Source organism: Cupressus sempervirens, chromosome 7 (assembly GCF_028749045.1).
Source record: "Cupressus sempervirens isolate cs-2001-9-10 chromosome 7, ASM2874904v1, whole genome shotgun sequence".
Lineage (NCBI taxonomy): Eukaryota > Viridiplantae > Streptophyta > Pinopsida > Cupressales > Cupressaceae > Cupressus > Cupressus sempervirens.
In genome coordinates this window covers 919,925,205-919,940,244 of record NC_143124.1, presented here as the reverse complement: position 1 = coordinate 919,940,244, position 15,040 = coordinate 919,925,205, and the positions used below count along the sequence as shown (strand labels likewise).

Genomic DNA, 15,040 nt, shown 5'->3' with positions numbered 1-15,040 from the left:
GTTATGATAAATGCACTGCTAAATGCATATGAGGTTAACAATGCAACTAGAGTTCTCGCACTAAAAAGGCAACTAAATCACATACAAATAAAGAAGAGAGAATCAATGAATTCTTACTAAGGCTTGCCAGCCTAAGAGATGAACTTGCAAGTATAGGAACCATCATTAGTGACACAAAACTAAAACTGATGGCTATAGGTGGATTACCAGATTCATGGGAAACTTCTGCACAAGGAGTAAGTGCCAGAGATAAACTTCCTGACTTCAATAGACTTAAGGGAGATTGTCTTCAGGAAGAATCCAGAAAACTAAAGAAAGGAGGGAAATTGAAAACAAAAGATGAAAAACTTCATGTTCTTAATACAAACTCCTATAAAGGCAAGAAGAAACATTTCAAGAAGAAAAGGGGAAATCAAAAGAATGACAAATCTAAGAAAGATTTTTCCAAAATAAGGTGCTTCAAATGTGAAAAGTTTGGACAATACAGATTTAATTGCCCTGAGAATTTTAAACAAGTGAACTATACAAATGTTACTAGGGAAGAAGATTACTGCGATCCTAGGAATCGTGTATTGTATTTGTCACTATCAAATGAAGTCTCAAGTAAAGCATGGGTGATTGATAGTGGATCATTTAGACATATTACAAGATACAAAGAAGCAATAGACTCTATATCAGAAAAATTTAATGGCGAAGTCATCATCGGTGATAATTCAACACATTCCGTCAAAGGAATTGGAAATTGCACCGTGAAACTAAAATCAGGAAAGTCTCTTCTTGTCAAAGGAGTACTCTATGTACCAGGAATAAAAAGAAATCTAATCTCGGTCACAACACTTGAAGATGATGGACATAATGTTGTATTCATAGATGTTAAAGTAATAACCTGGGCTAAGAACTCCTCAATTAAGAAAGCAAAATTGATTGGTTAGAGAAAAGGGTATTTGTGTGAATTAAATTCAGAACCTAGTCGACCTATTCAAGCCTTAATTTATGAAGTTGCAGACATAAATGAAATATGACATAGAAGGTTAGGACATCTAAATTTCAAAACCTTATCAACTATGGAGAAGATGGTTACTACTTTGCCTAAACTAATTAAAGACCACTCAAGCAAATGCAAAGGGTGCGCTCTGGGTAAGAACATCAAAAGTCCATTTCACGATAGCACTAGAAAAACCAACAATGTTTTGGAATGAATCCATTTAGATTTATGTGGACCTATGCTTGTTCCTTCGGAGGATTCTGGTACTATATTTTGTTCATAGATGACTTCTCTAGGAAAACTTGGATTTACTTCTTAAAATGCAAAGAATCAGAAGAAATCCTAAAGAGATTTAAAGAATTTAAAACATTAACTGAGAACTTATCAGGACATAAAATTAAAATTCTTAGAACTGATAATGGAGGTGAATACACCACATATTTGTTTAAAAGGTTTTGTAAAGAAATAGGAATTAAGAGGGAGTATACCGTTCTTTATAACCCAGAACAAAATGGGGTAGCAAAAAGAAAGAATAGAACAATTATAGAAGCTGCTAGAGCTATGATATTTGATCAAAATCTAGAATATAACCTTTGGGCAGAAGCCTCTTGTACTGCTGTCTATATTTAAAACAGAAGTCCTCACTCTTATTTTAGAGATAAAACTCCTGAAGAAGTTTTTATTAAGGTTAAAACCAATATTAGTCATCTTAGGATTTTTGGGTGTCCTGTATATATCCATGTTCCAAAAGAAAATAGAACCAAGTTAGAACCCTTTGGGAGTAAAGGCATTTTTGTAGGGTATAGTGAAACATCTAAAGCATATAAGATTTTCATACTTGGATAGAAAAATATTGAACATGGAAGAAATTGAAGATGAAATTCAAAACCTTAATCTTGGAAAAACTCAAAATTCAAAGAAAAAACCACTTTGGGCCATTAAAACAGTCGAGGAAGCACAAGACTTTGCTGCACCTTCTGGAACAATTAGAGAAAGCAAAAGACCCATAAGATTTTTTAGTTATACATCAAACATTAATGATTTGTCTAAATCAAAACCAACCACTACTTCAGATGCTATTAAACATACAGCTTGGAAGGAAGCTATGACAGAAGAATACCAATCTATTATGAAGAATGATGTTTGGGAAATCGTTCCTAGACTTAAAGGAAAATCTGTTGTTTCTTCCAAGTAGATATTTAAAATAAAGCATGTTGTTGACGGTAGCATTGAAAAATATAAAGCCAGATTTGTAGCTAGAGGATTCTCTCAAAAAGAAGGGATTGATTATGAAGAAACTTTTGCTCCTGTTGCTAGATACACCTTTGTAAGAGCAGTCCTAGCCATTGCAACATCGAAGGGATGGAAAGTACATCAGATGGATGTAAAAACAACATTCCTAGATGGAAAGATTACAAAAGAAGTATATTTGGAGCAACCTGAAGGATTTGAAACTCATGATCCTAATGTTTTTGTTTGCAGGCTCAAGAAAGCTCTCTATGGGCTTAAGCAGGCTCCAAAGGCTTGGTATGAAAGAATTGATAAGTATCTCACCAGCTTAGGATTCTCCAAAAATGAAGCCGATCCAAATTTATATTATAAAAGGTTAAAGATGATATACTAATAACAGGTGATGATTATCTCATAGATCAATGCAAGAAAGATCTAATTAGAGAATTCAAGATGAAAGACCTGGGAATCCTTCATTACTTCCTAAGATTGGAAGTATGGCAGAATTCTGACCGCATTATACTTAATCAAGGGAAGTATAAATCAGATATTTTGAAGAGATTTGGAATGCGGAATTGCAAGTCTATGTCTTCTCCAATGGAGACTAATCTACATAAACTTAAAGAAGCAACAACAAAATCACCTTCCATAGATTCTACTCTCTACAGACAGATGATTGGGTCCCTTATGTACTTGGTAAATACAAGACATGATATTTGCTATGCTATTAATGCCTTAACTCAGTTTATGTGTGAGCCAAAGGAGATTCATCTAGTTGCAGTAAAACACATTATGATATACTTACAAGGCACTCTTAATCTTGGGCTCAAATATGAGAATGTTGACTTAGATTTACATGGATTCACCGACTCAAATTGGGGTGGAAGTGTTAAAGACGTAAAAAGTATTTCAGGATGTTGTTTCAATTTAGGATCAACAATGATATCTTGGATATGCACAAAACAGTCTTCAATAGCACAAAGCTCCACAAAATCCGAATACATTGCAGTGGTGATGGCCCCTCGAGAAGCAATTTGTCTGAGGAAGTTACTTGTGGGATTATTTGGTCAAGCCATGAATCCTATGATTATTCATTGTGACAATCAAAGTTCCATCAAGTTTTCGGTGAATCCAGTTTTTCATGATAGGGCCAAGCCTATTGGAATTCCCTACCATTATGTAAGAGATATGGTAGAGAGGAATACTGTAAAATTAGAATACATTTGCACTGTAGATTAGACAACAGACATTCTCACCAAACCTCTCTCTAGAGTGAAGATAGATCACTTTAGGAAAAGACTTGTAATGGTTGAATTATAATTCATTTGTACTCTTTAAATTATTTATAAAATAATTTTATTTGTCAGGCTATTGACTGTTATAGACTCCACTATCTGTATTCATTATTTAAGAGGTGACGATCTCTGAGGTAATGAATACTTGTATTGAAGACATTATGAGAGATGACGATCCCTCAGATAATATATTGAACAGTATAGAACTATTGTTAGATCTAGGTGAGTTCAAGAGTATTTGTGACATAAGCATTTCCATGTCTATGAATCACAACTTGGATAAAGAAAGAATTTATTCTTCAGACTTTATCCTGTGTTTTGGTAGATCTTAACTCAAGACCAAGTTGTGATATAGGATTGCCAGTTCCTATGAATCACAACTTGGATAAATGAAGAACTTAATTGTTCTTCAGATTTTATCCTGTGTATTGCATTACATGCAATACTAACATCACTAGTTTAAAGTGATCAAGTCATATCACAAGATGTTTATATGACTCGGTATCATATGTTACATGATACCATTTTCTCAGAAGATTCAGATAGATATAGAGTATCAATCTATGCTTATTCATTGTAATTGATGATGCTAGATATGTTATCTCTCAATATGATTATCAAGTTAAGAGGGAGTGTTAAATATTAACATGATATTCATACTGGTCTAAGAAGTGCAGACCACACCTTAATCTTCTCTCATTATATTATAGAAAGCATTTATATACACTAGACTTCGCATTAGAATGGGCAGCGATCCTTGGGAGAAACTATATCTTGTGCTAACTATAACAAATTGTTATGTTAGTTAAACAGTGTATTATTTCCTTCTAGGCGCCGATTTCTACAAGTGGTGTTTGGGCCGACCTAGAGAGGGTCATGTCCCTTTAAGGGACACGCCCTTTGGTCTTGATATAAAGGGTAAGTTTTATTGTAGTTTGAGTACACACAATAAACACAAGTCTACTCCCTCAAGCAATAATACCTATACGAATATATTGCAGATATAAATCAAATTCAGATCAGAGTTAAAGGTGATAACTCCTCCTACCTTCAGAGCATTAAGAAGATCATCTTCAGCAATTCAAAGGATATTATAGAAGTCTGAGTTTTAGTACAGAATTTGCAGAAACTTTACATACTTTGAACCCACCTCACACCCTTACAAGGTATACGTCCCAGACATGCCCAGGCTTACCTAAGTGTGTTGAGTGCCAGTAGTAATAAAAAGAAACAATTTTGACCTTTTTTTGCATCCATAAACCAGTAAATGCTCGAAAACTTTAATATAAGAAAATCAAAATTATTTTGACACTTTCAATACAAAAAACTGAACATGAAACAGATGACCTATGTTATCGTTCTGGTTGTATTCAGCCATTCTCTTTAAAGGTAGATTTGGCTAGGCAGTAATCTATCTCTTCTTTTCATGTTTCATTTATCAAGCATCAGTCCTGTTGAAATCAATCTGTATTCACTATGTTCATTTCTCAAAGATGAGGTTTTTCAGAAATATGTGACATGACACGACGACTTTCATCAAGACTAGTGTACGCTACCCTATTTTAGTTGTAATGAAGATTATGCTGCACAGAGTATCATTGTATATTAAAATTTGCAAAAATTAAGGTTTTACCAAGAGGATTAAAGTGAAGAACATGTTGAGCTTTGTATCTTCAAAAAAGATGAGATTATTCAGAAATATATAACATGGCATGATGACCTTGATCAAGACTAGTGTATGCTAACCCTTTTTTGGACACATTATACTTGTGATAGTGCATTGCCATATGGCAATTCCAATTGCTTTTAGATACGCTTTAAAATGCTAACATATACTATTTTGGATCATTGTGCTACTTTTTCAATGACCTCATGTCTGCTTCTTGTAGGTTATGAAGCAATCAGTTCTTCCTCGTGTTCATGGTTTGGCGCTCAAAACTACAGTTGCTGCAGTAAGATTCTTGCAAATCTACTTCAAATTTCTAAGGACATCTTACTAATAGACAATAAAACTGAATAAACACGCACATAAGACAAAAAGCTTAGGCTTACCCTTGAAGAACTTCAAATAGATATCCTTAGTTTTAATCTCTGGCCAAATTCATTTGTACATATCTGTTTCCCGTTTCTAAGATTCAATATACCTCTTTTTTTCACTTCTCAATTCCCAGTACAATTTTCATCCAGTATCTGTTTTGTCTACTTGACTTGTTGATGATGGATATCGATCTACCATTTCTGTCCATGAATTGGTAGGTCTTACCTTGTTAAAGAATATTTTCAGAGTTGTTGCAAGCTGGATGAACATTACAATTGCCATTTTTTTCCAATTTTTTTAATTGTTCATGTAAAACTTTTAAACAGGTACGAGTGAATGCATTGCAATGCCTGGGAGAGCTAGTACAGTGGTTGGATAAGCGATCAGTTTTAGAGATATTGCAGACATTACAAAGGTGCACTGCTGTCGACCACTCTGCACCTACACTAATGTGTACTCTTGGGGTCACAAACGCAATATACAAGCAGGTACTTTCAGTTAAATGTTTATTCAATGTTATTGTGTGTTTTATTGGTAGCTACTTCAATATTCTGTTTGACTATTGTTTAAATATCTGATGTGAAAGTGAAAACTGAGAAATGAATTTGGAACAAGAATGTTTTAAAGGTTCTGCCATTGCAATAGTCGAGCTTGAAATATCTTAAGATTCTAATCTTTTACTTCTTGGCGTTTTGTGATTTTCAGTATGACTTAGAATTTGCTGCAGAGCATTTGCTTCCTCTACTTGTACCATTGCTGGTTGTACAGCAGTTGAATCTTCAACAATTTGCCAAGTACATGCTCTTTGTAAAAGAAATCCTTAGGTATGGAATTAATTTGCATGTTTTAATGGCGGCTTATCTTAGAAGGGCTTGTTTTTAGCATTTTGAACAAGCAAAGCAAAGTAGGATATACTGATGAATCCTTGATTCCACAGGAAAATTGAAGAGAAGCGTGGCGTAACTCTTAATGAATTGAATCCTTCAACTCTAGATACAAGTTCAACATCTTCAGTGGGAATGAATGGGGTTCATATTGACTCCCTTAAGACAGAGGGTGTGGTCTCAGTTACAGGGGGGAAATCTAGCAGCTCCTGGGATTCAGAAGATTGGGGTTCAATTAATAAAGGACCCCAAAGTTTTAGTAGTTCTAATATATCTACTATTAATGGAAATTCACCAGCTAATGTCTCAAAGTCTGGTTCTGTCCAAAATATCACTCCAATGAATGGAATGCGATATGATAGTTCTATTCATTCTATACCCACACCATCTGCCAGTTCATGTACACCAGTAGATGTTCAGTGGCCCCCACCAGCTCCTGCAACTACAGAAGTTCCAAAAATAAATAGTAGTCAACTTGTTTCTGCAACATTTACAGAATTTGGAAGTTGGCCCTCAGGACCTAGCTATGATCTTCAGGACCTTGCAAGCAAAAAATCAGTATCAAATGGCATGACTAATTTTCATCTTGAACCAGACACTGCCATTGATGACTTTGATCCCTTTGCGGATTGGCCTCCACGTGCAAGTAACAATATTAACAATAATTCAAAACAACAAATTAGTAATTCAGGGCCAATGAGTAGCTCCATTAACATGCAAGCTCAAAATCCTTCTAGTTCATTGAGCTGGTCTACATTAAGTCCCCATATGCCATCCGCTTCCTTGGCCCTTTCAGCAAATCAACAAAAAGCAGATATTGGGTCGATATTTTCGTCTGCTAAGAATGAACCTGCAGTTTTAAAGATTGCTCCACCTCCACCTTCTGGAGTGGGCAGAGGAAGAGGAAGAGGAAGAGTGAAAGTAAAAAGTCAAGTGCATTCTATCCATTCTTCAGAGGGAAGTAATTCAAAGCCACCTGTGGATCAACCTCCGCTTCTGGATTTGCTTTAGCTTACATGAACTGCTGTACCTGTCAACCATTTTTAAGAGCTGCGATAGTGCACGAGCATATATTCTACAGTAGAGCTTGTTTTTGTGAGAGTTGTTTTATTTGCAATTCTGCTTCAGTATGTTGCGAGAGAAATAAGAGGAAAAATTGCCTTTATACAACTGGCAATTCTTTAAGTGGTCTCTTATTCCAGCCTTTTCAGCTATAAGGCATTGTGTATTCTTATACCATTGTTCTAGAGCATGCAGTTACTATCTCTTGCGATTGTATTTTATCGTCTTATTCTTTGGGCTCATAACGCACAAGATGTGCTCCCAAGTAAGGTATGTAAATAATGCCTTCTTTGTTAATGTTATCAATTGTTGGTAAAGTTTTACCATGTTCTGCCAAAATAATTTCATGCCTGGGGAGTCTTGTAACAATAATATTAAACCATATGGATATTATAACAGCATCAACTTTATTCTTCTTTCTAGCTTATTTTTTCTTGTAACTAGGATGAACTGTGTTTCATCCTTCAGTTCTCTGGTAAATAATCTTCTTTGTATAAAATCACTCCTCACAATTTTATAAGCCTACAATGGCAGACAGGTTTTTGTGCCACGTATAATATAGAAGAGTGCGCCAATATTTGAAGCTCTAGTTTTTCGCAATGCCTTATTGTTTTCCTGATAAAGATACACAAACCTTCACAAAAGTATGAAGTAATTGGGACATGAGATCCTCTGAGCTCTAAGGATGCTTTCCTTGCCAGTTAAAAATGAGGCAGGCTTTAGGGTCTAAAAGCTTGTAATTTATTATGCAATAAAATTGCCATAAACATTAAAAGCTATGTATTAATCAAATTGTCATATACATTTCATATCGAGCATGATTTCCTGTAACAAACTCTGACAATGTTTGGAAAGTAATATAAGGGTCCACCTATTAAATAAAGAAACAGAGATGTTGGCATCTGTGGTTTTATTCAGGGTACATAAATTTGGTTTTATTCAGGTGGATTGGCAAGGTTGGGTTGACTTTCGAGCTTGGACACAAGGTCAAATGTAGGGTACATAAATTTGGCTATGTAAGGTAAATGGAAAATTGAAACCCTAAACCCCTTGTAGGCAACCAGATGGACATCAACACTTCATTTACTGTTAAGAAATAGAATAAAATGAATTGCCTGAGAACAAAGACTGTATCTTACTCCATTTACACATCTATGCATGCTTTCCTTTCCCTGCCCGGTCTTGACATCTTGGATGGACTTTTACATTGCTTATGCATAAGTTCATTTCCACAGTAAATGTGCACAATCCAGTTTTACAGTAAGTGCGGGCTTTTTGATAGTGTAATAATTTTTTGGAATTTCAAGGATTTCACATTGGATAGAGAATGCTGAATTCTTGCATCTTGGATGAGCTTTTACATTGCCCGTGTTTAAATCCATTACCACAATTTGCTTCCTTTTTTATTTTATAATATTGAGCAATTCTTAAAATTTCATAGTTGATAGGGAAATTGAATTTTATTGAGCAAATTGTCTCATCTCTACCCAGCAATGATCCTTTATTACACTTTTTGTTACAGAGGATATCGAATTGAACTAGGGTGTGGTTTGGAATGGGCAGCCATTGTCTCTTAATTCTGGTTTGAGATCGAATGTGTATGGAAGCGGGGAGCGAACTAGCATTCCTACATGCAATAAGCATCCATGTGGATTTTTGTGTATTCAAAATATATTTTTAGTCAAGAAAAAATGGTACAGATATCATTCTAGTCTATTTGCAAAGAGAATGGGCATATAAAAGATTGAATGTCTGAGCAAAATATTGAATTGTATAGGTAAACAATTGCACATCATATGATAGTCTTATAATGAAGAGTCAATTATAGTCTCCTGGAATAAATTGTTTCTAGATAGCAATAAATGACATGGCTTTTTGCATTGTGCTGATTTGAAAACTTCATCACCATCTTAAAGCAGAAAGAATAGTAAAGTAGCCTCGGAGACGGCGGCAAAGTCCAGGGTAAGTTTAATGCCAGGAGTTGAAAATATTTGTTGTTTACAATTACATAGTGACAGTGAGAAAATGTATCCAACAAGGCACACGTTTCTATTTCCTTGAAATATGTAGTATTCTTTTGTTGGAGTCTGTAGAGAAATGTGTACCTGGAACATGGCAATGATAAATGGAGCTATGGTGATAAAAGTGATGTTGACACAAGAATATGAACTCTATGTTATATTGCTAAATCTGTAGAACTCCCGGAATTGATGAGTGTGTCTACCATATGTAGTTAGCAACTAATATTTGTTTAAATGAAGTGTTAGTTATGAATTCTAGAGTTATTTATTCATAAGTAGTTAGAAAAAATCGATACAAGTCTTTATATAACACTTTAATCTTGCTGTGGAAAACCTTGATAGCACTATCACAATTTGACTTGTGGAAAATATCTCCTACTTATCAATTGATGAGCTTAAGGGGCTTTCTAATTAATGGTTTATTAAGCACAGCACTTGGTGAAGGTTTTGCAAATGGGGTTGCAAGCAGAGTGGGTTTAACTGTGGAGAACACTACATAGTTAAGCACGCTAAAGCTGGAGTAGTATTGGCATGGGTGACCTCTCGGAAAGTCCCGGTGTTTCACCTCTGTGAGCATCACCTAGATCCAATGAGTGGTAAGTGTTCCATTTATTCTCACGAGAGATGGATTTGTGTGTGAATGTTCCATTGATTCTCATGAGATATGGATTTGTGTGTGAATGTTCCATTGATTCTCATGAGATATGGATTTGTGTGTGAATGTTCCATTTATTATCATGAGGGATGGATTCATTTGTGAATCATTACTCATGAAACATGGGTCAATGAGTTTGATCCAAAAACTACACGGTAAAATCTTGATAGCAATATTACAATTTGACTTGATGTGGAAAATATCTCCTATTATCAATGTTAATCTTGTTATAGGACATTAACTTTTCTCAACCGTTAATAGTATGCTTGTCCTGAAATGTTCAATTGACAACAAATTGACTCGGATGTTTAGTGAAATCAAATAATCCATGCTTTCCATAATTGATCTTGAAAAAACATTATATTGTATTTTCCCAAGAAATTTAAATCACGCAATGTGCACACTTTAATTAAAATAGAGAGGTAGTATTTAAAATCAATTTGTTCTTGAATTTATATTTGGCACTAGAGTTTTGAAAATTGTTTGTGTGGAGAAAGGGAAAATTCACTAAACTTGAGGCTGGTTAAATTATAAGTGTCGAACCAACTATTTTGTCACCGCACTTCTAACAACACTCTAGTGAGGTAGTGTGATCAAGATAACTCATATGATAAAGGAGAGTTCAAAGGTTTAAATGATGTGAAATATGGAATAAAAATGATGATATGATCCGTAGAGGCCACGAGTACAAATGATTCAATATGGTTGAATGTCCATCATAATGCAGTCATCCTACTGTGATAACATCATAGTCTATATGAATCAAGGAGATGATTATGTTCTCACAATACACCATTATCGTGAGTCATTATATTGTCACTGTTTCATGTTGTAGATTAAGTGTAAATGAAATAGTACGCGTCGATTATGATCGAGCTCCTCAAATGCATTATCATCGGGTGTAATTAGCAATGGTGAAACATAATTAATGATGATCACGAGTTGTGTCTTGTGTAGAGACATGACACTACGGGTCCAAAGGGAACGTAGAGTCACACCTCTACACAAGACACAACTGTCTATATTCATATATAATTAGAATCTAATTAGAATGTCATGATCGCCTGGAAACACGTTCAACAACTCATGTTATTACCTTTGGTCTGCTATATCTGCACTCACCTACGACAAAGAATAACAATCCGTATTAGTAACTTGAAATTTCAGAACAATACTATTTGGTTGAAAACTTCAGAATCAAAGCCAACTTTGAGGTGAGGAATATATATATATATATATATATATATATATATATATATATATATATATATATATATACACACATATATACATACATACATATATACACGTGTGTATATATATATATATATATATTTGATAATAAAAGAGGATTTCATTGCTCTTACCACATATCCAAGTTCCTTTAACATGGTATTAGAGCCTCGTAGGTAGAACAAACCTTTGAATCATTTTGCTTCAAAATCATTGAAATACTTCTTTACTCAATTAATCACGGTGAAGAATATCAGAGTTGAGGATAGACTAGAAGGTGCCTCCAACTTTGTTTTATGGAAAATTCGAATCACATCAATACTCCAAGAACTTGAATTGGAGTCATTCATAGAGGAAAACAAGGAAATACCCAAAGATGAAACACAATCAATAACTTGAAAAAGATGAATTAATAAGGCCAAGAAAATTATCATTAATGGAGTTAAAGATCATATTTTTCCATCAATAGCAAAACTTACAAACGCTTATGATGTGTTCAAAGCTATTCATGACACATTTGAGATAAACAATGCAAGCAAATCGTTTACATTAAAACAACTTCTAAACATCAAGATGAGCAAAAGAGATGCTATTACCTCCTACTTCAAAATCTATGAATTAAGAGATCAACTCTCTACCATTGGAAACAATGTTGAAGATGTCGAATTATCTCTAATAGCTCAGAGGATTACCAGTATCATGGGAATCATTTACTTAGTGCATTAGTTGTCCATCTATACCCAAATTTGATATACCAAAAAATGAATGTACCCAAGAAGAGGCTCGAATAATCTCAAGAGGTATAATCTCTAACAAAGAGGAAGAGGTTCAAGCATTGCATATAAACTCAAGCAATAAAAAGAAAAAAATCAAAAGAAAAGAGGGGGGAAAAAACCTATAAGAAAAGAGACTTGTCAAAAATCTAATGTTATAAATGTGACAAATTTGGACACTCACATGTATTGTCCAGAAAGGAAGAAAAGCCCTTTCAACATGACCGAAGTCAAAAAAGTAGAAGACAAGAATGAAAACTACTCATTATTCTACCTTGCCCTATCTAGTGAGATAAACTCCAACAAAAACACTTGGATAGTTGACAGTGGAGCTTCCAGACATATAACCAGATTTAGAGATAAATTTGAGACTCTTGAAGAATATTCAATTGAAGAAGTGACAATAGGCGAAAACACCAGTTACCCTGTGAAAGGAATTGGGATTTGTTTAGTACATCTAAGCACCAGAGTTAACTTACATCGAAAATATGTCCTATTTGTTCTTGGAATCAAAAGAAACCTTATCACTACATCTGGTCTAGCAGATTAAGGATATCAAATTGCTTTTCAAGATAATAAAGTATAGTGTTGGATGAAGAATTCAAACATTAAAAATGCCATTTCTATTGGCATTAGAGAGGAAGTTTATACAAATTTTGTAATTCCACAAACCTAGCACTAAATCATGAAAGTGGAAAGACAAATATAATTTGGCATAGGAGATTAGGACATTTAAGATTTAGAGCATTACCTTTTGTAGAGAAAATTGTAAAAGGTCCACCCAACTTTAAATCTGAACATGAAAGGATATGTGAAGGATGTGCATTAGGAAAGAATCCTAAAACTCTGTTTCATTTCAGTGAACATAAATTTAAGAGCATTCTTGAACTCATTCATATTAACTTGTGTGGACCCATGCCAATACCTTCATTAGGAGGATTTTCATACTACATCATCTTTGTAGATGACTAGTCTAGGAAAACCTCGATATATTTTCTTAAATTAAAATATTCAAATGAAGTCCTACTCAAATTTAAAGAATTCAAAGCTTTAGTTGAAAACCAAACTAGGAAGAAGATAAAAATTTAAGACTTGATAATGGAGGAGTATATATCTCTGAGAACTTCAAAGATTTATGTATATCTGTTGGGATTAAGAGGGAGTATATTGTACGATATAACCCTCAATAGAATGGAGTAGAGGAAAGAAAAATAGAATTATCATTGAAGCAACTAAAGCAATGATGCACGATCAAAATCTACATACATCATTTTGGGTTGTAGCATCTAATATTGTTGTATATATTCAAAATAAATGTTCTCATGCAATTCTAGAAAGCATAACTCCTAAAGAAGATTTCTTGGGAAACAAACCTAACCTAAGTCATCTTCAAATTTTTGGTTGTCCAGTACATATCCACATTCCTAAGGAGAAAAGAACCAAACTAGAGCCATCAGGGAAGAAAGGCATATTCATTGGCTATAGTAATTCTTCTAAAGCCTATAGGGTATATGTGCTAGCATCAAGAACAATTGAAATCAATAGAGACGTCAAGTTTGATGAAGATGATGCACTCAAAACTTCTAAAGATATAGAAGAACCTAATGATGATTCGATTCCATACTTACCTAAAATTATAGGGCTAGGGCTAGGGCCTAAAAAAGATAAAGTTCTATTATTGAGAGGGAGAGTGGCATAGAAGATAATAGACCCACTGCATCAAATCTTGAAGAAAATTCAAATCCATTCAACAAGAAAAGACCCTTATGGGCAAGGAAAATGATGAAGTGCTTAGAGAAACCAAGAGGACAAGGAATGATTCATGTTATGTTACTCACATAAATGAATTCACTAAGTCTGAACCTTCTAATGTTGAAGAAGCTCTAAAATTTGAAGCTTGGAGAGATGCCATGATTGAGCAATATCAATCAATAATAAAAAACAATGTTTGGGATGTTGTGCCAAGACCCAAAGATAATTTTTTTGTCTCCTCAAGATGGTTATTCAAAATCAAGCAGGCACCTAATGGAAGAATTGGGAAATACAATGTCAAATTTGTGGCCAGAGGATTCTCACAAAAGAAGGGATTGATTATGATGAAACTTTTGCTCTAGTTTCCCAGTACACATCTGTCAGAACTATACTTACAATAGTTGCATCCAAAGGTTGGAAGGTACATTAGATGGATGTATAACTAACATTTCTAAATGGAGTAATCAATGAAGAAGTATACTTGGAACAATTAGAAGGGTTTATTATCCATAAGAAAGAGTCACATGTATGCAAATTGAAGAAAGCTCTTTACGGTCTTAAACAATCCACTAGGGCATGGTATGAAAGAATAGATAGCTACCTTACCAAATTAGGATACTCAAGAAATGAAGTAGATCCTAACATATACTTAAAGAAATCAGAGGGAGATATGTTAATACTAGTTCTCTATGTTGATGATCTTCTAATTACATGTGAAGACCGTCTTATTATTAAATGTAAGAAAGACCTCATATCTGAATTTCAAATGAAAGATTTAGGGCTTCAACACTACTTCTTGGGATTAGAAGTAAGACAAAAAGGAGAAATCATTTTCCTAAATCAAGGAAAATTTGCCATTGACATATTGAATAGATTTGGCACGATGGACTACAAACCACTATTTGTACCCATGGAGACAAATCTCCATAAACTCAAATTTGAGGCAGATGTGTCTGAGGACATTGATCCTACATATTATAGATAGATAATTGAATCATTAATATACTTAGTGAACACTCGTCCTAATATTTGTTATGCCACATATGCACTAAGTCAGTCTATGTGTGAACCCAAGAAGATTCACCTCATGACAACAAAAGACGTTTTGAGGT

The 15,040-nt window shown here is 34.3% G+C and overlaps 1 protein-coding gene across 2 annotated transcripts in view; it reads left to right on the top strand.

Moving 5' to 3' along the window:
• Positions 1–9,336, top strand: part of LOC149550537 (SCY1-like protein 2 A) — a 95,284-nt gene extending 85,948 nt beyond the window's left edge. The window contains exons 11-15 of one of the 2 annotated variants that reach the window (XR_016354217.1): positions 5,400–5,462; positions 5,875–6,036; positions 6,254–6,372; positions 6,486–7,764; positions 9,017–9,336. Coding sequence is in view for 1 of the 2 variants with exons in the window: in XM_089793540.1 (XP_089649666.1) it covers positions 5,400–5,462; positions 5,875–6,036; positions 6,254–6,372; positions 6,486–7,443 (1,302 nt within the window). In the remaining variant the exon portion in view is untranslated. Of the gene's footprint in view, positions 1–5,399; positions 5,463–5,874; positions 6,037–6,253; positions 6,373–6,485; positions 7,911–9,016 lie in introns of those variants that run through there. The other variant, XM_089793540.1, reaches the window with a different exon arrangement.
• Positions 9,337–15,040: the final 5,704 nt, after the last annotated feature.